Source organism: Marmota marmota, unplaced genomic scaffold, assembly GCF_001458135.2.
Source record: "Marmota marmota marmota unplaced genomic scaffold, marMar, whole genome shotgun sequence".
Taxonomy (NCBI): Eukaryota; Metazoa; Chordata; class Mammalia; order Rodentia; family Sciuridae; genus Marmota; species Marmota marmota.
This window is the reverse complement of record NW_026000037.1, coordinates 47,740,258-47,765,628: the sequence shown is the minus strand read 5'-3', so window position 1 is coordinate 47,765,628 and position 25,371 is coordinate 47,740,258. Positions and strand designations below refer to the sequence as shown.

Genomic DNA, 25,371 nt, shown 5'->3' with positions numbered 1-25,371 from the left:
CCAGGGATTGAACTCAGGGGCATTCAACCACTGAGCCACATCCCCAGTCCTATTTTTTTGTACTTTGTTTAGAGACAGGGTCTCACTGAGTTGTTTAGTGCCTTGCTTTTTGCTGAGGCTGGCTTTGAACTCTCGATCCTCCTCCCAAGCCCGCTGGGATTACAGGCATGTGCCACCGCATCTGGCTGAATTTTTTTTTTTAATAGTAAATTTTGAAGGCTGGAGATGTAGCTTGAGTTTGGTGGTAGAGCACTTGCCTAGTACACAGGAGGCCCTGGGTTTGATCGACAGCACTGCAAACAAAAAAGGGTAAATTTTATGTTATGTATATTTTAACACACACACACACACATACACACACACACCAAAAACAAACAAACCCAGCCTAGAATGTAAGGCTTAGGCCATAAAATATTTCCCTAGCATTTAGAATATTATGGGTATTATATACTAGGATGACAAGAAGTTGTTATGTATCCTTCTTTAAAAGAAATTTCCTGAATGTCTTGAAATGTGAGTCAAAGATAGCAGCTTCCAAATTCCTTGTTTCCTATGTTACACACAACTACAAGTCAGCCATGGAATTCTGCAGACAATCCACTGTGTAAGATGTTGCAGAGCTATCTCAAAGGTAGACTCTGAGGCAACACACCCATCTATGCTGTCTTCTTGAAGCTACTTCCTGAGATGTACTTGCAGATAGACACACAGAAGTAGAAGACTTGTCATTGGTGCTTGAATAAAGCAGGAGCACGTTAAAGCCCAGCCCAAGTTGACAGTCATTACCTGGTTCCCAGTGTTCCAGATAGCTCCTGGCCAGGCTTACTCGGTTTCCCCTCTCCTGGGAGTGTTTTGTGAGGGCCTGAGTCAGACCCAAGCAGGCCCTGCACTGTCAATTTTTGATGTGGCTGAGTGGCAGTTTCCAGGAGAGATACGAGCTGAATGCAGTGAGCCAGAGGTATGTATGGTTCTCTAAAGCCAGGGACAGATGAAAACAGCTCATTTGAAATCTCCCAAGCAAAGGGCTGCTGAGAGGCTGGGGTGCAGGGGGGCTGCTTCCCTGAGCTCTGAACACTAAGATAGTATCCTATGGGCTCAGCCAGCCTGTCTAAAAGTGTCAATAGCAAGGATACAGAAACTCTCTCCACCACCCTAAGAAATGGGAATTTGTTGTAACAGTATATATTGCTCTAAAGAAAGCAGGGTCCTGGAGAAAGCCAGGAAGAACTGTTCTTAAAGAGATCCAACCTGGAAGTGCATTTGGGATTACAGCCACTTGAGACTGCTTGAGAAACTCAGGAGAATGAGTTTGTGATCTGACTACTGCTTTTCAATTAATGTAGCTCAGGATCCTTCTCTATAGATACTTCAACCCACTCATTTTCTACTCAGTGTAGCTTTCCCTTGCCTTTGGCTTCTGCCTCCACATAGCTGCTGATCTCTTCTAAAATTGGACTGACACCTGAAGCATAATCTTTCTTTCCTCCAGCCTGATACATTCAGTCTCTCCCTCCCTCTCTCCCCCTACCCTCTCTCTCTCTCTCTGATCATCCTGTCAGCTTCACCTTCCGTTATGAAACTTTAGATTTTTCTGCCTATATTTCTCAGTTCAAATTCCACATAGTCTTCCCTTCTACATGGTTTGGCTTTCTGAAGTTTCAGAGTTATCTGGTCAACTGCAATCCAAAAGTATTGAATGATTCCAGAAATAATTCATAAACTTTAAGTTGTGTTTCATTCTAAGCAGCACAATGAAATAATTTTTAAACAATTTTAATATGTTTAGTTTTTAATGTTTTATGAAATATTACTATGTCAAACAGCAAATGAATACTTGCAGTGATTTTTTTCCTGTGAATTTGAATTTTTTTCTTCTTTTAATTTTTTTTTTTTGTTGTTGTTGTTGTTAATTGTCATACTAGAAATTGAACCCAGGGCTTCATGAGTTTGAGACAGGTGCTCTATCACTGAGCTAAACCCACAATGCCTTGAAATTCTTTTTAAAAGAGAAAAGGTTTGGATTATATAAACATAGCACAATGAAATCTTTTACCATCCTGTTCTGTTTCACACAGGATGTGAATCATCCTTTTGTCCACTGTATCCACTTTTTATATGCTACCCACCTGATTTAGTTATCAGATCAGTTATCAGATCAACTGTCATGGTATCATAATACTTGTATTAAAGTAACCCACATTTTACTTAAAAATGACCTTTAAGTGCAGGAGTAGTAATGCTGATAATTCAGATATGCCAAAGAGAAGCCATAAAGGGCTTCTTTTAAAGTAAAAGGTGAAAGTCCTTACTTAATAAGGAAAGGAAAAACTTATATGCTGAGGCTGCTAAGATCTATGGAAAGAACAAATCTTCTGTCCATGAAACTATGAAAAAAGAAAAAGAAATTCATTTTAGTTTTGCTATTGTTAGAAATACAAGGGTGTGCCAGGTGCCATGGTGCATGCCTGTAATCCCAGAAGCTTGGAAGGCTGAGGCAGGAGGATCATGAGTTCAAACCCAGCCTCAGCAACTTAGAGAGGCCCTAAGCAACTTAATAAGACCCTGTCTCAGAATAAAAATTAAAGTTGGATGGGGATATGGTTCAGTGATTAAGTGCCCCTGGGTTCAATCCCTGGTACACCGCCCCCCAATTGTCCCATGCCCAACAAGGAATCAAACATGTGCACTGAAGTAGCTTGGCAAGGCAAACTTTACTTTTGCAAAAGGGCGTGCTACTGATTATGGTAAGCAAGCACACGTGAGTGAACAGTCCACCTGATTATATCCCTAATGCAGCACTGCCCCTTGCTCTGATATGAGGAGCTCAGGGTTATAATCTACATGATTGGCTCATTTTAAATTGGGGAAAGGCTACAGTTAAAGGGAAGAGCTATAGTTAAAATGGCTACATTGGATCTTACATCCTAACTAAGGCTAAATACTATATTGTGAAAATGGAACACCAAACTTTCTATTTCTTACAAGGTGACACCTCAAACTGAGAAAGCTACAGTCATAGTATGTGATAATTATTACATTCTGATAGAAAAGGCATTAAATTTGTGTGTACATATGTATAGGAAAACAACATAGTATGTATAGGGTTTGGTCCTATCCTTTGTTTCAGGCGTCCTCTGAGGGAATTAGAACTTATCTCCCACGAATAAGGTGAACCACAACAAGCAGAAACAGAGGAAAATAATCTGGTTAGTTAAGGGGACATGGTTTCCATTCAGGGCATCTTGAGAGTTCTGGCAAGCATGGATAACAAGGCTGCTCCTTCCACAGTGGTATGAGTAGAACAGTTCCCAGGGGAGGGCACCAGGCACTACATCTTCAGGAAGCAAGACTATGCCTTCCCTGTGTATTACTGCTTGGTACCAGTTATCCAGAGCAGTGCCAACATGAAAACAGAGTGCGAGAATGTTTTGTTGTACCATTACTTCACTTTATATTTTCTCTTAAATTCCTCTCTGCATTTTCTCTACCCTACATTTTAAGCTTTCATCATAGCCCAAGCAGGGGACATGTTTTGCCTCTCCTGGTTGCTTTCTGTACCCTCCTAAACCATCTATTCATGTTCTCATCTATGTACTCAATGTCCATTGAATGCCTGCCCTGTAACAATACTGGACAATAAACTACTGGAAGTCTTTATACAGGATGGCACAGGGCACTCAGTGTAAAGCACAAATTCAATTTCATGGGTTGAATTGGGTCTTGGGAGTTCTCCCAGGACCTTGTTGCTGCCTGCATCCTGTTGGCAGCGGGAATGAAATTTTATCCACTCCCACTCATGTTCCATTGGCAAGAGCTAGTCACTGGGGTTCTCTTAACTTCAAAACAGGCCAGGAGAGGTAGTCTGATTGTCTTCCAAGAGGAAGAGATTTTGGGTGGTAGCAGAACCCCAGAGAAGTTTCCACAGAGTGAGCAGATAGACAGCTGTCCGGGCATCCCTTACCTCAGCGCATCCAAAGAGGCTAATAGTAGCTATTAGGGAGGTCTGTGTGCAGACAACTCAGGACCTAGGAAAGCCTCACTTCTCTGGGGATCTCATTCAGACTCATTGAATACCATCAGCTTCATATTATTTCAATCTAAGCTGATGATCCCAATTTTACAGTTTATGCTTCAAACGTGTCCCCATTTTTTAGACTTCCATATCCAGTTGCCTAAGTGGCATTTGGTTATCTTCTAGGATCTCAAACTGATCATGTTCTTATTCACATCCTCTTTACCCAGCCTAACCTCTCTCAGTGAAGAGTATCACTCAGTTGCTCAGACCAAAAACCTCTCCCTTTTTTTCATGTCCACATCCAATCCATAATCAGTCCATTTTCAAAATATATCCTGACCACCTCTTTCTAGTTACAACCACCACCGTGTCTGTCCTCAACAGCCACACGTTATTGTTTTGCCCCAAACACCTTCCAACCTTGCCACACGAGTTGTAACTTCCACAGCAGCCAGAGTGATTTTCTTAAAATGTAAATTACATCGTATCTTTCTAGGTTTCCTATGACACTCTAACCTGTTTAGAATAAAATTCAAGGTCAAGACTATGTATAATCTGACCTTTGTCTTCAAAACTCATCATTTTTCCTTTCCTTTCTTATAGTCTCAGAGTCTTTGCACTTTCCTGTGTCACCCATGTCATCGAGAGCTCTGTGACATAGCACTGGTCAAGGAGACTCTCCAACTCTCCTGCATAAACCTCCTCACTGCCCCTCCTTCCTTTAACCCAGCTTTATTCTTCATCCTAGCTCTGATCACTGTCTGAATTTGAGTCTCTTCCCACTGCTCTCCAGGAGTATTTGCTGCAAGAGTTCAGTATTTGGTTGATTTTTTTTTCAAGGACACAATCTGTTTCAAGGAGAATATCTGCATTATGAAAAAGAAAATGGATTCCTAAAAAAAATTAGAATTAGAACAATCATATTATCCAGCAATCCCACTACTAGGTATATATTTGAAAGAAGGGAAATCAGTCTGTTGAAGAAACATCTGCACTTCCATGCTTATTGGAGCACTATTCACATTAACCAAGATAGGGAACCAACCTAGGTGTCCATCCGTGGGTGAAGGGATAAAGAAAATGTATTGTATGCGCAATGGAATGTTATTCAGCCATAAAAAGAACAAAATTCTGTCATTTGTAACAATATGTATAGAACTGGGGGTATTACATTAAGTGAAATAAGTCAGGCACAGTAGGAGAAATGCCACATATTCTCACTTACGTGTGGAAGATAAAAAGTTGATCTTAAAAAAGTAGAGAATATAATAGTGGTTACTAGAAGCTGGGAAGGATGTGAGGGAGGGAGGGATGGAGAAAGGAGAGTCAATGGTTATAGGGAGAAATTATGCCAACTATTGTAAAGCACAGTAGGAAAACTATGGTTGACAACTATTAATGAAATATTTCAAAATAGCTAATAGAGAGGACTGTGAACACTCCCAACACTAAGAAAGATTCGTATCTGAGGTGATATATATGCTAATTACCCTACCAGATACATTGTATGTATTGAAATGCCACATTATATAAATATAATAAATTTATATTTTAAAAGAAATTAAATATATATATATAATTAAAAGTGATATTTGACACAAAACCAATACTCAGTAAATATTTATTGAATGAATGGATGAATAACAAGCTAATAGTGGATTTTTAAAATGGAGGCAATATCCAGGGCACTGGAAATGGAAAAACAAGCTAAATAAACTTTTAAATAAGAACAGTATATGGGAAATGTCTTTTATCCAATGAAAAAAATAAGAAAATAGTGTTTTGTTTTCCCTAACCCTAACTTCTAGTCTGCCTATAAAATTGTTTATTTTTTATTTTTCAGACTTTATTGTAATTCTCTGCAGAGGTTTTAACATGGAATACAGAAACCTGAGGTATTTTCATTTAGCTTGTTTTTCTTTTTTACCCTCCTTACCTGTAACTTAAATGCTTATGTTTTATTTCACATCTTTGCTGTTTTCATTAAATTAAAATCATTGTAGAAGCAATCCTATTTCAGTTGTTCTTTTGACATTTTATCGATCAACATTTCACTAAAGGTATCAACTTTCTCTAGGATGCAGAGAGACTAATAGAACTTACACAAAAATTTCTCCTGAATGAATTTCCCCACCTTCTTGGTGATTGTACACCTGCCTTCCTTATAAGGAGAACAAGGAAGTAAATCATGTTGAAGTTGCTTTTAAACACAGCTTTTCTTCTTTACCTGTCCAGGTAGCCTCTGTTTTCATTTCAGTCGTAATGAAAGCTTTTTAATTTACATCTCAAGTTTCATTTCAAAGCAGTGTAAGTAGTATTTAATATTTTACACTTCAAGAAAGAAAGCCTTTAACGATCTTCAGCTTTGGTCTTGTAACCTTGAAGGTAATTCATTTTTTTAATCTGCACAGCGAGAACTGAAACGAATGGGGATTGAGCTGCTCTGCCTGTTCTTTCTATTTCTAGGAAGGAATGATCATGCACAAGGTAAGACCTAAGTTCTCGGATATGTTGCTTTCACGATATGCTTGACAAACCTGTCATTTGGTTCAGAAACTAGAGCCGAAGTCATTTTTTATTTGACCTGTTTGATGGCTCTTTTGCCACCGAGTGAATACTTTAACAAATTACAGGCAAACACAGGGCTGGTCCCACCGTGAATGTTCTAGTCTCAAGGTAAATAAATACAAAGGTTACACAGGCATTTTAATGAGGAGAATTAAACAACATTACTGCACAGTAGGACTTCTTAATGCCTTTATGACAGTCGTTTTGGAAATTTCTGTTTTATTATACAATAAGTTCTTCCTCTTGAGAGTAATAATCTTGGGAGAGAAAAAAGGATTTTATTTCGCAAACAGAAATACCACATTTATAAGAGAAGCATTTTAAATGGTTACAAATAATTTTAAAATTAAAATGACAGGTATTTAATAAGAATAAAAAACAGGATGATTCTGTATTTGTCAACAGTTAGCTATTTTTAAAAAAAAGAAGAGGATGATAATTTTTGGCTTATAAGGCACATGTATTTTCAACGTGATAGATGTGAAGTGTAAATTTTTATGTGAGTTGCTAGCATTTTCAGAATTGATTTTTGAAGACAAAAATACATTTTGATATTGTTTTGTTCAAGTAATTTAAGAGGCATAAGTCTCGTAAATGGAATGAATGAAAGTGTACTTAATTCCTTGCATCTTGCTAAATTTAAATGTAGGTGGCTGTGCCTTGGGAGGTGCAGAAACCTGTGGAGACTGCTTACTCATTGGACCTCAGTGTGCCTGGTGTTCCCAGGAGGTAAAACAAATGACCTCAACATGTTTTTAAAAGCTCTGTGCAGTTACACTTATGTTGATTTCCTCAATGTTAGCTCAGATAATGTCCTTCTTTCTGTGGGGTTATATGAGTGAAACAAATCAAGAAAGGATAATAAAAGTATTAGTGGATCAAAGTGGCATTCACATGATTGCTTTCAAACACAATTCATGGAAGGAATGCATGTCAAATTATTCTAAATAAAATAGTTAACTCAGAGTCCTTTATTTAACCTGGTTCCTTTTCTTATTTTAAGGTAATTTCTCATGAGTTAAATGTAAAATGTCAAGCCTTTCTGGACAATCAGTAATCATGGAGATGTTTTCTGAAGTTAAACACACATTTGATATCAGTACTATAGCTGTATTCCATCCGGGAACCAGGATCCAATGTGAGCCACTGCTAGTTTCTACAAGGAGCATTCTAGTTTCGGGAAAAACATTGCTACTAAGGCCTTATTCAGTTCTTTTAAAACTTATATTTTCATGAGCTCAGTCACTCTGTATCATACCAATGACAAAGCCCCAAACAGACATTCCTTATCTAAAACTGAAAACTATGTAGTATGAAGATGCCTGGGGGCATATAGCAAGCCATTCTAAGTCACTGCCGGTGCTGTGACACCATAGAGTGATCTGCAGAGGTGTCCTGATAAGAAAGAGATGCACTAACTCTGAATTTTAAAACAAGTCTTTCCCCACTGGATCTCATGAAGATAATCTAAACATCTATTCTTCCCATGCTCTAGATAGGGCAGAGGCATGGGAGGGTAAGGGAGGGGGCAGGGGGTTAGCAATGATGGTGGAATGTGATGGACATTATTATCCAAATACATGTATGAAGACATGAATTGGTGGGAACATACTTTATGTACAAACAGAGATATGAAAAATTGTGCTGTATATGTGTAAAAAGAATTGTAATGCATTCCTGTATAATATATTTAAAAAATAAAAATAAATTAATAATAATAATAATAAAAAGAGCACAAACCTGGCACACTGCCCTAGTACTCCCTTGACTGATAGGGGCCACAAAAACAGCATTCAGGGGAATTGTGCTCTCTTGAACCAACGTATCAAATTCAGGATTGAGAATGTAAATGTGGGGGGTAGGCATAATTTTTTGGACATTGGCGTTCTAAAGAAAACAGCATTAATTTCATTCCAGAGACTGAAAATGGCAAATCATTCTAGAATTTTTGTTTAAATGCACTTTTTAGCATTTGAGAGAGTTTCTCATAGCCTTACTTGTGGATGACCCTTGGTAGCTAAATGATTGTCAAATTTTATGGCAAGATTAAGAGGTCACTCCAGTAGTAAAAGTAGTTATTAGTTTATCAATTGAGGTAATTGGAACAAAACGTAAAATAGATTTCTGCATGGGAAGAACAGAAAATATGCTGTGTGGTTAACACCACCCCTGACCTTCTGGCAAAGGCTGTGACTACAGCTGATAGCAACTGCATTGTATTGTGAAGGCGCCTCCATCAGCCACTGTTTGCCTTCCTTACAATATGAGATGTTAGAGAGTTTGCCAGAGCCTCAAATACACAAAGGCCTGACTGGTAGATAACAAATTATATTCTCAAAATTTAATTTCAGAAGAAAGGTAACTTTTCTACTTGGTGAAAACATCAAGAGTGGCTTTGAATTCTAAGGGGCCAGGAAAAATATGGGCATTGGTTTGCATGAGAGTCAATGGGTTCAACTTTTCCTAGTGCCTGCTGTAGAGTAGCCTTGCCATCAGGTAAGACAGGTATATCTGGGCTCCATTTTTTCTGCTCTTGATGCTGCAAAAATGGAATGGCCACATATCTTCTGGGAAATACTATACCTCAGTGCTCATGTGAACCTAATGGGGCCTAGGAAGCTCCAGAGTCCTGTACAGAAAAGCAGACTTTAAACCATCTTCTAATTCCCTTCCTTACTTCCAAATCTTGGAGGAAAGACCTTGAACTAGAACACTTTAAGATACTGAGTTTAAGGTCCCTGAGAGATCAGTTTTAGTGAAATAATGCTAATCAGGGCAACACACCAATGATTAAAACTAGTAAAGTATCAGACAGTGCGATGTCATAATCCTTGTCCTTTAGAAATACATAGAAAAATCTCTCTTTGCTACCGGATTTGGTAATAGATGCACTGTAAAGCTTAGACAGGCCTAGGATTCCAAGAACCAACAAGTCATTCCAAAAAAACAATAGACTGAAAAATATCAACTCGATGAACTCAACTATTTCAAGAATCTGGTCATGGCAAAGGAGAATCTTTAAATAAATGAGCTTTAAAAAAAACTGCTAATGAATTCAAATGAACATAATTAAAAGGAGACTCCAGCTTTACTCACAACTTTGCTGGCAGAACACTCTGGCTATTCAACTATAACTTAGCTTTAGACCTACAATCAATGTCAGTCATACAGGAATATGATGTATTTAGGATGGCAAGATGCTTAACTAGGAAAGTATGTAAAAAATTTTAATTACTGCCATCTTATAAAGAAATGCAGATTTGTCTTCTTTTTCTCTACTTTTTTCTTTTTTAGAATTTTACCCATCCATCTGGAGTTGGTGAAAGATGTGATACCCCAGCAAATCTTTTAGCCAAAGGATGTCAATTAACCTTCATCGAAAACCCTGTCTCCCAAATAGAAATCCTTAAAAATAAGCCTCTCAGTGTAGGCAGACAGAAAAATAGTTCTGACATTGTTCAGATTGCACCTCAAAACTTGATTCTTAAATTGAGACCAGGTAAGTTATGATTTTTTAACAGAAGGGGAAGGGTCTTTCAGAAGAAAGAAAAACACAGAAGTGTTTATTCATGTAAATAAACATAATGCTATGTGTGTAATATTGCTATTGCTTTAATATGGATGCTACATGTCACAGATCATTGATTATTATGCCTCCAATTGCCCATTTTTAAGGAAATATGAAGTTTCGGGGCTCACATTTTTCTTTGTTCACATTGGCCACTTCTACTCCAAATGTGTTACTGAAGAAGTCTTTTCTAATAGTAACCATTTGAATTACTCAAATGTTGCTTAGATTTGCCTCACATTTCTTCAAGAGTTGAAATGTAGATTGAAACTCTCCTTTATTTTGTTCACCTGTTCTAAAACCACACACAAAAAAGTTCAGCTTATCTTTCATCTAAATGGATGCTAATTCTTCCCAGGAGATATAAAATATCCTAACTTATATTTCTTCAGTACTCATAAACTCAATGCTGAAAGATGTTTGTGGGCTTACTCATTTATAAACTCTACCACTTAGTACATCACATGGTATGTATCTTCAGTAAGTTCTTAATGGAAAGAAATAGCTAGCTGGCGGGGAGATTAGCCAGTTGCAAATAAACCTTCCTGTGTTTTATGAATTTGCTTTCCCTGTGGGGCTCTGCAGGTGGTGAACAGACATTGCAAGTGCATGTCCGCCAGACCGAGGATTACCCTGTGGACCTGTATTACCTCATGGATCTCTCCGCCTCCATGGACGATGACCTCAACACAATCAAAGAGCTGGGCTCCCTGCTTTCCAAGGAGATGTCTAAATTAACCAGCAACTTTAGATTGGGCTTCGGCTCTTTTGTGGAAAAACCCGTCTCCCCTTTTATGAAAACAACGCCAGAGGAAATTGCCAACCCTTGCAGGTAAGTGATTCTCTGGCATCTCTGTGCACTGATTTCCACAGCGATACCCCGCTGCCCTCCCTGAGCCGCACTTGCCAGGAACTCGCTAACTCCCTGGCATTTCTATCTGGCTGTCTGATCTCACAGTTCTCTCAGATGCCCAAGTTGCTCGCAGCCTCCGAGGATCTTAAATGTGCGGTTCTAGCCTTCCAGCCTCTGCAAAGCATCTGCCTCCAGCTATGGAGGGCGTGGCCAGGGGCGTGGCCAGGGAGGTTTGTGTTCTGTGGACAAAGGGGGCTGTACATTCCATTGGATTTTATCCCCCTCCCTGCCCTTGGGAGACCTTCAATCCCCAATGACCACCACTGAAGCTGTCTGACAGTAACCTCTATTCGTTTTGAGTCTTTTTCTACTGCAATGACTTCTGTCAAAATAATAATTTTTGCAGCTTCCTCTGACGTACTTTGGGAAATGTGGGTTTCTCTCATTGTTTGGAGAAGGCCTTTGCAGCCATCACTGCTACTAAATTCACAGGAAATGAGTCAGTGACTCTATTATAATGTGTTATAATCAGCTATTAAAACCATGTCTTATGCAGGATGGCCAAGGACAAATAGCTTTGTGATGGCTTACCTGTGCAGCCAATGACATGTTCAAAATCAAATTATTTAATACCCTTCTATTGAGAAAGAGCCACCATCTGCTCTGGGCCAGACCCTGCACTGAAGGCTTTACATACATGACCTTATTCAATCTCTATAATGACAGCAGGTTAAGGCAGGTTTCATTAGCCCTATATTCAGAGGAAGTAACAGAGGCTCTGCATGGTTAATAATTTGCTCAAGGGCACATGACTAATAAGTATACCAAGATCTGGTTTGATCCAAAACCAAGCCCTTTACTACTATGCATTTCGTATATATGAAATCATTTTTAAAATGTTAATTTTTAATATTCTTATACACCAGAGCAAGCAATCCCTATAAAAGACAAACAGCTTCTATCGTATTTAAAAACACATCAGTGCACTTCTCAACTATAATCTAACATAGGTAAAAATTATTTAACTGTGAAAGTTATGTACCACTGATTATAACTCTTAGGAATTGTGTTTGGTTAAGAGTATCAGAAACTGTGGCTTTAAAAGGAGAGAGTTTTTTTTTTTTTTCTCTCTTTTACACAAAGTGAAGTCAGGGCTTGGGTGACAATTCCACAAACACCAGAAATCCACAACTTCTGTGTTTTTTTTTTTTTTTTTTGCTCCACCATCTTTAGCACTTGGATTTTGTCTTCATGGTCCAAGAGGCTGCTAGGGTATTAAGCATAATTTCTTCACTCCAGGCAGAAAGAAAGGAAGAAAAGTGGGGCAGATTAGTTAAGGGCACTATCTGACCCTCTTAAAGTATAATTGACATGCACTTGAAATACGCACATCAAAAATACTGTTTGAAGACTCTTAATAATTGAATATACCAGTATAATCAACACCCAAAACGTGATATAGGTATATTCATCACCTCAGAAATTCTCCTCATGCCTCCTTCCAGTCATTTCTACTTCCTCAGAGGTGCTCACTTTGTGATTTCTATAATTTAGATTGGTTTTGCCTATTCTTGGATTTCATACAGCTAAAATAAAATAGTATACACCTTTGTGTCTTGCTTCTTTTGCTCAGTGTAATGTTTTGAGATTTAATAATGATCTTGTGTATACTGGAAATTTGTTCCTTTTTGTTTTAATAGGTAGTCCATTAATGGATTTGCTACATTTTATTTATTCCTTCTTCCATTGATGGACATTTGAGTTGTGTCGTTTCTTGGCTGTCATGAAAAATGCTGCTATGATCATTTGAATATACATCTGTGTATGGATGTCTGTTTTTATTTCTCTTAGATGGATACCTAGACTGGAATTGCTGAATTGTTTAAGTGTACTCTTAATTTTTAAAGAAACTACCAAAGAGCTTTCTGAAGTAGATATACTTCTTTTCATTTCCATAAGCAATGTGAGAGGGCCCCAGATAATCCACATCCATGCTAACACTTAGTGTTAGCACAAATGCTCACTTTTACATCTCACGAAAAGAATTAGTCGTTTTAATTTTAGCCATTTTAATAGGCATGTAGTGGTATCTCACTGTAGCTTTAATTGGAGTTTCCTTTGTAACAAATGATGTTGAATACCTTTTCATTTTGCAGTCTCATTTTGTATTGTGTGAAGCATCTCTTCATATCTTTTGCCCATTTTTAAAAATTAGATTGTCTTCTTAAAATTGTGTTGTAAGCGTTCTTTATATATTCTGGATACAGGTTCTTTGTCAAACATACACGCTTTGCAAATATTTTCTACCAGTTGTGGCTTGTGTATTTATTTGTCCAACAATGGTTTTAGTCAAACAAAAGTATTTAATTTTGATGAAGTCCAATTTATCAACTTTTAATTTTGTGATTGGTATATATTTTGTCCCAAGATATTTTTGCCTACTCTAAGGTTGTAAAGACTTCTTTTTTCTTTTCCCTAGATTTATGGTTAAAGTACTTACATTTAGGAAATTTATGATTACAAATGAGTTTTTGCATTGGGAATGAGAATAAAAGTTCTAAGTTCATCTTTTGTTTCCAAACAGATATCCAGTTGATCCAAAATTTGCCTTTCCACATCAAATTATTCTTGTTGTCTTTGTTTAAAAGCAGTTAACTATATATGTGTGCATCTAATTCCAGACATATTCTCTTTCATTGCTCCATTGGTTATACCTATGTAACATTAATGCCTCACTCTCTTGCCTTATGATGTCTTTAAAATCGGGATTGTAAGTCCTCCAACTTCATTCTCTTATTTTTGGCTATCCTAGATCCTTTTCATTTCCATATAAATTTTAGAATCAATTCTTCAAAAAATATGCTGAGATTTTGACTGAAAATGTATTAAAACCATAGATCAATTTGAAGAGGTTGGACATCGTAAGCATATTGAATCTACCAGTCACTTCATATGACATACCTTCACTTTGTTAATTTCAGGGTAGAGATTTTTTTTATTGGTGTTGTTTTATCTATTCCTAGGGTTTTATTTGTTTGTTTTTTGCAATAGTAGAGATTGAGCCCAGGGGAACTCTACCACTGAGCTACATACTCAACCCTTTTTTAAATTTTTACTTTGAGATAGGTTCTTGCTAAACTGTGGAGGTCAGCCTTGAACTTGCAATCCTCCTGCCTCAACCTCCCAAGTAGCTTGGATTTTAGGCATGCACCATGGTACCCAGTTCCCAGGAGTATTTTTTTTTAAGTTCATTTTTCAATGGTGTGCTGGTGATTTATAGGAATGCAATTGATTTTTCACATTAACTTATGTAACCTTAATAAATTTTCCCATTTATTCTAGTCTGATTTTTATAGATTCTTGTGATTTTGCAAGGACAGTCAAGTGAAACTAGTATAGCTTTTATCATTATCATGAGTGCTTGCTGGTAAAAAATATATAAATATATATATATATTAGAACTATATATATTAGAACTACTAGTAAAGTTGGTGCCACTGTTTGGACACGGGTTGAGGCACCAGCAGTTGACTACTGCTTTCCCATCATCATAGCACAGCAAAAAAGGCAAATGACATATTTACACACTGTGAAAACAGTGTGACCCTAAAAGCCCTCTGGAATGTCTCAGGAACCCCAGAGTCTATGCACCATTCTTCACAAACCCTTTTAGGACTGGCGATGTAGCTCAATGGTAGAGCACTTGTCAAGCATGTGTGAAGCCTGGGATTCACTGTAAAGAAAGAAAAAATGCTACTCTTTTTTTTTTTTTGGTACTAGGGATTGAACTCACAGACACTCGACCTTTGAACCACATCCCCAACCCTATTTTGTATTTTATTTAGAGACAGGATCTCACTGAGTTGCTTAGCACTTCACTTTTGCTGAGGCTGGCTTTGAACTCGGGATTCTCCTGCCTCAGCCTCCCCAGCCGCTGGGATTACAGGTGTGCACCATCACACTCAACAAAATGCTACCTTTTAAATCTAATTTCTAATGGCTTTTGGAGTATTTTTTATTTTTATTGGGAGGAGAGTCACTAAAAATTCATTTTACCATAAGAAGGCTGAAGCACTAAAAATTCATTTTACCCTGTAAGAAGGCTAAAGCAGCTTACAGTTTTGAAAGAGTTCTCTTTGCTGTTGTCTAAGATACAGAATAAAAGAAAAGTTTTCTTCATTTCGTATTTATAAATGAGTCATAATATGTATTTTTAAATACTTAACAGCATAAAAATTAAACTTTTCCCTCCATCAAATATTTTGAAGAATTTCTTCTTAACATCAATCCGCATACACTATGTTATGATTTTTTTTTATCTCAAATTTGGTGAAGAATTCATTGTAGTTTTATGAAATAGGAGACAGAGCCATGGAAATAATGGATTAAATGGATTTCCTATACATATACATACACAAAAGCATATTTGAGTATAGAATGTACAGTTTCTTATTGCAAAGTTAATAAGTTCATGTGCACAAAAAGAAGAAAATCAAAATAAGTCCTAACCCTAAGAAAAAGATGATGTTAATCTTTTAGTATATAACATTATAGTCTTTTTAAAAAATATTTTCTCATTTAATTTTTAAATTTGTTTTAATTAGTTATACATGACAGTAGAATGCACTTATGCACTTTGATATATTTTATCAATATTTATTTTAAATTTAACAAAATATATAAGTAGTACTTCTTTATATTGTGTTTCTCAATTATCCTACATTTTAAATGTAAATTCGTTGTTGTCTAGGAACTCAAAATCCTCCATTGGTAAGAGGTTCCTACTCCCTACACTTGCTATACTCAGAAAGCAATATCCAAACGTGAGCATTCATTAGAGCTATTCCAGTCCAATTAAGGGTTTCAGTTCCAATTCGGAGAGCAACCCCTCTCTAATGCTCTGTTTTACTTTTGCCACATGTTCTCCCATCACATGAATCTGCTCAGTGAGTTACATTAAGATTTCATCCACTTTTCGAAAGCATGGACTTCTAATAATTAGAATTATCTGCTCAGGACATAATTTCAACCAACAAAGATCCAAATTTCTCGCAGGAAGGTAGGACTGCCAATTCTTTGGTTCTAGGAGATGCTCCAATATCTCTTGGTACAGGATGAATCAACAGCCCCAAATGAAAGATTAAACAAAAAAATACCAAGAATAGTTAGGTCCCAGGGACAAATAAGCCTACATGCTTTTTATCTGAAATAAACTTCATAGCAACTTCATGAAGTAAATGTTATCATACCCATTTTATGGATAAGGGCACTGAGGCCCAGCAATGTTAATGAACTTGCTCCAGGATAGAACTGTTCCGTCTTTTTATTCTAATTTTAATGAATTTTCTACCACCTCAGAGCTACTCCAGTCACTACAGGAGTAATTATGACACATGCTGAATTATCATCATTAACCAATTGGAAAAAAAATTAGAGCTCTTTCTCATATCACACTTTAAAATATGTCTCATATCTGAGGGTGGGAAAAAAATTCACTTTAATAAAAAGTTTTAAGGTATGTATCAAAAACATCAAAGACAAAAGTTTAATATTTTTCCGAGAGTTCTTCAAATTAAATGGGAAAATAAAAAATATACCACTAAGAAAATAAGCAAAGAGTATAAACCAGCAAATTGGTAAAAGAATAAATACAAAGTGTCAATAAATATAGACAAGTGGGTCAGTCTCATTAGTAATAAAATGAAAGTTAAAAATAAAATTCAGATTTCATTTTAGCTAATCAGCTATTTTGTTTTGTTGAATGGTACAGTCTCACATACAATTATCAAAAATGACAGCTGATACAAACTGATCAGAAAAGAGTTTGCAAATAAGGGCCAAAAAATAACCCAGCAATTCCCCATCAAAAAATTTATTCTAAGCAAAGATACAGACTAGTTTGCAAAAATATATGAAAAGGGATCACCATATTATTTAATTAACAAAAGATTTCAAAATAAATTCTCAGCAAGAGGAATGATTGAACTCTGATATATCTCATAGGCATTGCAACTTTTTAAAATTTCTTCTTCACATTTTCATATAAAACCTCATTTTTTTTTCAATGAACAAAAAATGCATTTATTTTTAATCAGGAAAAAAACACCATTCTAGAGATATCATTAGCCAAATCCATTCATTATTGTCCTGAGGTCTGTGCTAATCTCTATGGGATTGATGTAAGAAACAACAGAAAGTACAGTTTCTTATTGCAAATGTTTGTCAAGCCCCAAACCCGAAAAGCTCATTGTGCAGTGTTCTCTGCATATTTTGTTTCTTCAAGCCTCACAACAACCCTGCTAGGTAGATACTATCAGTGGGCAAGACTTCAGAGTTTCAGAGAAACCTGATACATGATATTTTTTAAAAAGGGAATAAGATTAACTTCTGGGAGTTAAGGTAAAATGTAATGAATCAGAAAGAAATATAAAAAGTGGCCTGGAAACAGCACTGAACCATCTGTGTTGGTACAGCTGAAATAATGGATTGTCCTGGTGGGTTGGGGGAAGACAGAAAAAAGAAGGGTCACAGAAGACATAGGCATCCAAGAACCTCAGCCAAGTCACTTCCAGAGTTTCCAGCCCCATTGACTAAAAGGACTTATGAAACATTTGTTAGGTGAGGAGGTTGACCACAGATGAGGGAGGGACCAGATGTAGTCAAGAGCATTTCTTCTTGAGATGGCCATCTTAGGACAGCTCAGGCTGTGCCATTCAGTGTTCTGAAACATCGGAAAACAATGGATTCTGACCTCTTTTCTTGAAAGTCTACTGTTAGGAAGAAAATCACTTCCCTCATGGACATCAACTTGCTGGTCCCCGTGAGAGCTTTACTACTCAGTATAAAAGAATCCACAGCCATTCTGATTTGAATGAACATTCGATTCTCATCACTTATGGTAGTCATTCTATAAACTTGCCTCAGGCACTGAGTTATTCTAATACTGAACATTGCTCCAAAGGAAAAAATAGGTTAGAATCCTATGAGCCTCTAGTTATAAGTTTAATCAACTGACCAATATATAACCTTGTTTTGTGTGTGTTTATATTTTAAAACATCTTGCTTAATAGATAGTGTTGATTCATTACTATTGACTGCTCAGACAATAATATTAAAAACTAATACTTGAACGAATTTTATATTTGCTACATGAGGCACATCACAACCTTTTAGCACTCAGGAACACTAGACAATAAGCCCTTTGTTCTCAGACTTGGGGACCATTTTAAACAAAGAAATTATCAATAAAATGAATATATGCACATACACACAAAGCCCTGGCACTAAATAGACCATAAAAAGACACACGTTATTTACACTGTGAGAGATGACTCGAGAAAGCAAAACATCATCTTGTTTGACCTCAGCAGGTAATGTGCACGTTAATGAGACTCACTTTTTTTTTCTTCTCTGTGTATATCTACAAATGATGAAGAAAATTATGTATTGATTTGCTAAAAATAAATTTTAGTAAGTAGGTGAAAATTCACAAATGATGAGGATGTATAGGCAGATGAACTTGGTAACAGGAGTCTGACCCTGAAAGATGCACCTGCTCTCTAAGTGCTAACAAGAAAGCCTGCCGCACCTGCAAGCTCAAGCCCAGGCCCTATGTGTGCTCCACAAGAATCAACCAGGGCTCCCAGGCAGCGCACCACACCCTCAATGGAGGTTGCTCCTATCTGTCTCTGTGCTTCTGTGTCAATGGTTGTCAAACTTTAGTGTGTGTCAGAAAGGTTTGGTACAGTACGTGTTGCTGAGCACATTCTTGGCATTTCTAAGGCAGGAGGTCTGAACTAGTGCTCCAGATTTTGCATTTCTAACATTTTCCATGTGATTCTCATGCTGCTGTACCAGGAACCTCACTTTGAGAACCTCTGCTCAATACCATTATCCTGCTTTTATAGATGAAAGCTCAAAGCTCAGAAGGGTTAAGTAACTTGCTCAAGGTTTCAGGCACAGCTAGTAACTGACTTTTAGGATAAAATGTAGCTGAACTCATGATCATCTCTTTATGTTCTACTATTAGGAGCAGATTTCATCCTACCATGATATAAGCAGGGGGTTTTATTCCCAGGCTGGTCCCCAACAATGTAGACAAGCATGGTAGAGTTGGACTCTAGAACCTAGGCCCTGCTATGTTTTTTTTTTTTTTTCAACCTTCAATAATATCTTTTTAAAAAATATTTTATTTGTTCTTTTTAGTTATACATGACAGCAGAATGTATTTTGACATATTACACATACATGGAGTATAACTTCCCATTCTTGTGGTTGTACATGATGTGCAGTTACACTGGTCACATATTTATATGTGAACATAAGAAAGTTATGTCTGATTTATTCTACAGTCTTTACTATTCCCATTCCCCTGCCCTTCCCTTTATTCTCCCTTGTCTAATCCAAAGTACTTCTGTTCTTCACTACCATCCCCCCACTTATTGTGTGTTAGCATTCACATATCAGAAAGAACATTTGGCCTATGGTTTTGGGGGATTGACTTATTTCACTTAGCATGATAGTATCCAGCACCATCCGTTTACCGGCAAATATCATAATTTCATTTTTCTTTATGGCCAAGTAATATTCCATCATGTGTGTGTATGTATGTGTGCATATATATGTATATGTATATGTATATGTATATATATATACATATACATATACATATATATACACCACATTTTCTTTATCCATTCATCTGTTGAAGGGCACCTAGATTGGTTCCATAGTTTAGTTATTGTGAATTGAATTGCTTTAAACATTAATGTGGCCGCGTCACGATAGTATGCTGATTTTAAGTCCTTTGATATATACCGAGGAGTTGGATAACTCGCTCAAATGGTGGTTCCATTCCAAGTTTTCTGAGGAATCTCCATACTGCTTTCCAGAGAGGTTGCACCAATTTGCAGTCCCACCACCTACTACGATTTTTGAGCCCTTGATAGGCAGAGCTGGGAATATTAAAGGGAGCAGAGGAAGAAGACAAGTTTCTGTCTTGTCTCGCTATGAGATGACTCCTACTTGATGACAACTTGAGATATCAGAATACAAAGAAATTGTCATCAGGTAAACTTAATGGTGGATTTTAGTTGGGAGGTAATAGAAAATAGTGATTACACACACTGGAATGGGAAGTTTGATCACTTGATTATCTGTTATTTGCGTTTGAGTCAGTGAATGACTCAAACTCATATCTCTAAGTATTGGCTAATAATATTAGCTAATATAGTCAACATGGAAGGGATGGGCAGAGATGATGACAATGACCTTAATCCTGAGATTCACAGCCAAATTATAGAGTTAGGCCTGGGAGAAAAACTAATCTTTATTTGAAGAACTATTGCTAGGATCTCAGATCCATTAACTGTGTGTTGCATCATATTTCAAAAATATTTTTGCACCTTACTTTTGCAGTAGTATACCCTACTTCTGCTTACCTACATTTGGATTCAAGCACATTTTGCCACTGACAAATGACGCTGAAAGATTCAATGAAATTGTGAAGAATCAGAAAATTTCTGCTAATATCGACACACCCGAAGGTGGATTTGATGCAATTATGCAAGCAGCTGTGTGTAAGGTATGCTGTGCCAAGGAGATCACATTTCATTCCGTTAACATAAATTTCATCTCTTATTAACAAATCAACTTTGGAAAGCTTGTATATTTTTCTTTCTTTTATTCACCATATTTCTTCAATTGATGCTGAAGACACAGAATTTCTGTAAAATTTTAAATTTAATCATGTTTAAATGGGGACTGTTTTATACACCTAATATTTGAATAATCAAAGAAAATGATAGTAGCTTTGAGGAAATTTTGGTTGGAACAATAGTCTTGTTTTAAAAATCTAGTGTATTTTAAAGACCTAGATCAGGTGAATTTAGTTTTGGAATAACTATGGTTAAAAAAAAAAAACAATCAAAAGCAGAACATTAATGAAAAAAGTAAAAATGCCCTGAATCAGTATATACCTATACTTAAGATCAGCTATCTATTGTTCTGGAAACGGAATAAGCCTTAGAAGCCATTCTGTCTCTAGGACATGCTAGGATCCTTGCTCCTTTCTAATTGACTGACACGTATTCATGAGAGTGGGTGTCTGTCTTGAGACAACAGCCCTTCTTGGGAAATTCAGAATTGGGCAGGCCTGAAGCTTCTAGAAGGTGGGAGGGCCAAGGAATTAGAGGAAGAGGAAAAGGATAAGCAGGAAAAGGCTGGAACAGGTAGGATGAGTTTTTTGCCTAACTAGTTCCTAGCCTGATACGCTTTAAAGGCGAAAGCTCTGCTAAGATACAGACTCCATGTGGACAACCGCAACAGCAGGACCTTAAGCCCGCCTTCGATGAGCAATTCTTCTATTTGTATTAGTTCTATAATCTTTAGATGACATCATTAGAAAGAGAAATATATACCTAAGTGTTGCATGACATTTTAATGCAACAGGCTTTCTTTGTACCATTTTTTATTGCATTTTTGACTCATTTTGCTTGAGCTTGGATTTGGAATTATCTATGACCTCCCCTACCGCCTCCCCTCATTTTTCTGGCTCATTGAAAGTTGGACAGCAAAAATAATTAAGTATGTAAACATCAAGATCAACTGAATCCTAATCATCACAGAGCTATTTTTTTTTCCTGAAGCATAAATCATCTGAAAATGTTATCCAGGAAAAAGCAAATGCCACAGAATTTCATGTGTTTCCTATATTATCAATTCACAATAGATGAAAGCGGATAAATTAGATAGACCAACAATATTTTTTTTTAATAATGCAAATGTGTCCGAGCAGAAGTGATCCACATTCAATAGGTGCCTGCCTCTCTCCAACGCAACCCGAATATTTCTTTATCACTCTAGGAAAAGATCGGCTGGCGGAATGACTCCCTCCATCTTCTGGTCTTTGTGAGTGATGCCGATTCACACTTTGGAATGGACAGCAAACTGGCAGGCATCGTCATTCCCAACGACGGGCTCTGTCACCTGGACAACAAGAATGAATACTCCATGTCAACTGTCTTGGTGTGTAACCCACACTCTGTGCTGTTGTCAGGGCCACAAGCAGGCGAAGGAAGCAACAACTCCTGTAACACAACACAAAATAGCTCTCGCTTGAGAAAGCAGTGCACGTTTCCTGATCTGAGATTAGCAAACTGTCCCCTCTCAATCCTCACCATCATTAGAGGTTTCCTGGAGTATGTCTGAGTTGTGGGGACATCTGAGAAGTTTGGATATGCTATAACAGGCGATCCCAGAATCTCTCCAACTTCTCCAAGATCCTGACCTTAGCAAAAAGCAGTGATTTCTTTGTGTTCTCAACTATGGCCCTAGAAAGGGAGGTCTGGACCAAACAGTAGCACCTTGGGATTGCTGTGAATGACTGCCCCTAAATCATGCCATGCTTCTGATGGATATGGGGTTCCCTGAGAAACAACTAGTCGGGTAAGGCTAAGTTAGTGCATATTAACATTTGACCTATCTTTTTGGCATTTAAAAAAATGATGGTGCCATTTTTTAAAAATCAACTTTTGTAAAACAAGTCAAAGCTTTTTTGGGATACATGATCTCATCTGCCCTCAACAGAACCCTGTGTATCCAACCACCTTCCCTGAACAGACTATGTGGCTGCTGTTTGTGTACATTATTCCTTCCACTTGGGATGCCCTTCCTCCTCGGCTGCCAGGAAACTCTTAATTGCTCTTTAAAACCAGCTCAATCATTACTGCTCCCAGAGAGTCCTCTTTGACTTCCTTGAGGCCCCGGAGCAATAGTCTCTCCCTTCACCCTTATACATAGATGTCTTCTTACACATCTCTCTGAGGAGATGTGTTTGCTTACATCTGTCTGTCTTTACTGCATAGATCCCCAGGGCCACGGCTGGTTTATTATCTGTTTCCTGGCAGCGTAGTGCCTGGAACACAGTGGGCATTGACTAATGTATGAAATAGAGTTGAATTATGAAGCAGCCACCCAGGTAGGTCACATTATCCCCATGGGACACAGGAGAAAATACAATTCAGAAAAATCAAGCCACTTCCTAAAACAATGATGTCTAAATGAAAGGGATGAAGGGAAGAGAGTGAAAGTCCACCTTTCTAATATCAATTGGAAAATCTATTCTCTGTAAGCTAATAATTCATAAATCACTTGGTACCATTCTTTGACCTAAATTTCTACACTTCAACATGAATGAGTGTCTATAACTTTTGATCAGTTGTATTCATATATATATGTGTGTGTGTGTGTGTGTGTGTGTGTATTCTAGTATCACATAATTTTACTTTCCATATTACAATAGATATGAGAATGCAATGTTTTGTTTTTAGTCAATGAAACTATTTTCAGACAGGAAACTGTGATAAATGAATTCCTTTTCATTACCTTTTCCTTGCAACTTTTCAAATGTCCCATAATAGACATCTTGAAAATAGGAAGATCATATAAGTAAATGCTCCTGATTGCTTAATATGACCTTCTTGTGTAACATGTGTTCAATTCACTCCTGCTGAATAAGCTGTTACACATGTGCAGAAGCCTTGGACTATTTACACACCCTGGGTCTTTTGAGCATTTTTTAAAATTTTAATTTTATTCTTATTTTTATTTTTTGGTATCAGAGATTGAACCCAGGAGTGCTTAACCACTTAGCTACAACCCCAACACCCTACCCCCACCCTTTATTCTGAGACGTCTCACTAAGTTGCTGAGACTGGCTTTGAACTTGTGATCTTCCTGCCTCACCCTCCTGAGTTGCTAGGATTACAGGTATGTGCCACCACACCTGGCCCTTTCAGCATTTTCTAGGTACTCACAACTGGGCCAGATTCCTGGGGCCACAAAATAATAAGATGTGGTTCCTGGCCTTGAACCAACAATATAGTTGTGGAAATTAAACCAACAGATCTTATTCACATAGAAAACAGGATTCCATGGGGGCCACGTGCTGCGATCCTGGCTCCTGCATGCACAGCAGCTGAGAGACACAAGAATATGTAGAAATAAGGAGGGACTAGCACTGGCAGGATTTAGGCTTTAGGGTGAGGTATGCTTAAGGTTTGGGCAGTTGAGAAGCAGAAGAAATGGAACAATTCTTGTGTCTCTAATAAAATTCAAATATGAAAGAAAGCCCATACACATCCAAATTTGCAGCTGGGAAATGTACCTGAATATTTTAAGCAAAACTATACCTTTCTCTCAACTTGAATTGGTACCTAAAGATGACTTCAGACAAAAATACTGCAGTAGTGCAGAAAGTATATAAGAACACATCAACTAGTGTACAGGAGGGCTTATTTTCAGTGTTCCTCCATTTTGGCTGACTTCAGTCATAAATGACGCATTCTTAATTTATTTAGCTGCTTACTACTCCCTTATCTGAGTGTCTCTTTGTGCAATATCCACATTTGGATTCATATGTGCTTATGTTTTCCAGATTGGGAAAGTAATGTCTATCTTCAAATTTGATAATTAATGACTGCTTTTATTTTTTGACGTACTCATATCACTTGGGAAAGAATCTGTCAATGGACAAGAAGTACAATGTGTTTCTAATTATCCTGTAGGATACTATAAATTCATTGATGACATTAAAAAGGCAGTAATACCAAACTCAAGAACCAGTAAAAAAAAAAAAAAAAAAAGACACCTGTCTCAAATCAGACAGATGTAGGAAATGTAGTGTGTCATTTTCAGAAGACTGTTCCTTTCTTAACCTTCGTGTCACCCTCATCTAATTCCAGGAAGGGTTTCAGAGCCACAAGAGCCACCTCAGACACATACATTATAGTCTAATTGCCCCTCCCCACCCAAACATTCTTACCTGCTGACCAGTAGCATCAGGAGAAGAAATGTGTCTCTATCCTTGAAAATATGATATGCTGTAAGAAGTGATCTTTCAAATTGTACACAATACACTACATTAATAGGAAGTGACTCTTAGGATTTAATTGAACTCCTAAGATTTAGGAAACAATTATTGAAGCAACTAATCAAAAATGCTAATCGTGTATTTGTTTACACAGAGTGATATAATAAGGCCTGTGAGCAGTGAAATGTCTAACTCAGTAAAATATTTTTCTATATTCTTTTATTAAGGTGATACTTAAAATCTGTATGTTCCTTTTAGGAATATCCAACAATTGGACAACTCATTGATAAACTGGTGCAAAACAACATGCTATTGATCTTTGCTGTAACCCAAGAACAAGTTCATTTATATGAGGTAAGCAAACAAATCTAAGAAATTCTTTCAGGGAGATGATGTCATGAAACTATCTCGTGAGTTCAACGCACAGGAAGGCCATTAGATAGATAATCCTAATACATACCAGATGCACTGGGCACTTGACAAAGTAGATTCATTTA

At 37.2% G+C, this 25,371-nt stretch overlaps 1 protein-coding gene across 6 annotated transcripts in view; it reads left to right on the top strand.

Annotated features, from left to right (window-relative positions):
- The window catches only part of Itgb6 (integrin subunit beta 6), a 122,915-nt gene that overhangs the window by 43,266 nt on the left and 54,278 nt on the right, over positions 1 to 25,371 (top strand). The window contains exons 2-10 of one of the 6 annotated variants that reach the window (XM_048812359.1): positions 5,859 to 5,910; positions 6,251 to 6,322; positions 6,427 to 6,502; positions 7,233 to 7,312; positions 9,878 to 10,082; positions 10,737 to 10,983; positions 20,422 to 20,587; positions 21,868 to 22,029; positions 25,133 to 25,228. In XM_048812359.1, coding sequence (XP_048668316.1) covers positions 6,442 to 6,502; positions 7,233 to 7,312; positions 9,878 to 10,082; positions 10,737 to 10,983; positions 20,422 to 20,587; positions 21,868 to 22,029; positions 25,133 to 25,228 — 1,017 coding nt within the window. In that variant the 5' untranslated portion in view covers positions 5,859 to 5,910; positions 6,251 to 6,322; positions 6,427 to 6,441. Of the gene's footprint in view, positions 1 to 5,858; positions 5,911 to 5,961; positions 6,323 to 6,426; positions 6,503 to 7,232; positions 7,313 to 9,841; positions 10,083 to 10,736; positions 10,984 to 20,421; positions 20,588 to 21,867; positions 22,030 to 25,132; positions 25,229 to 25,371 lie in introns of those variants that run through there. The other 5 variants (XM_048812360.1, XM_015479222.2, XM_048812362.1 and 2 more) reach the window with 5 other exon arrangements.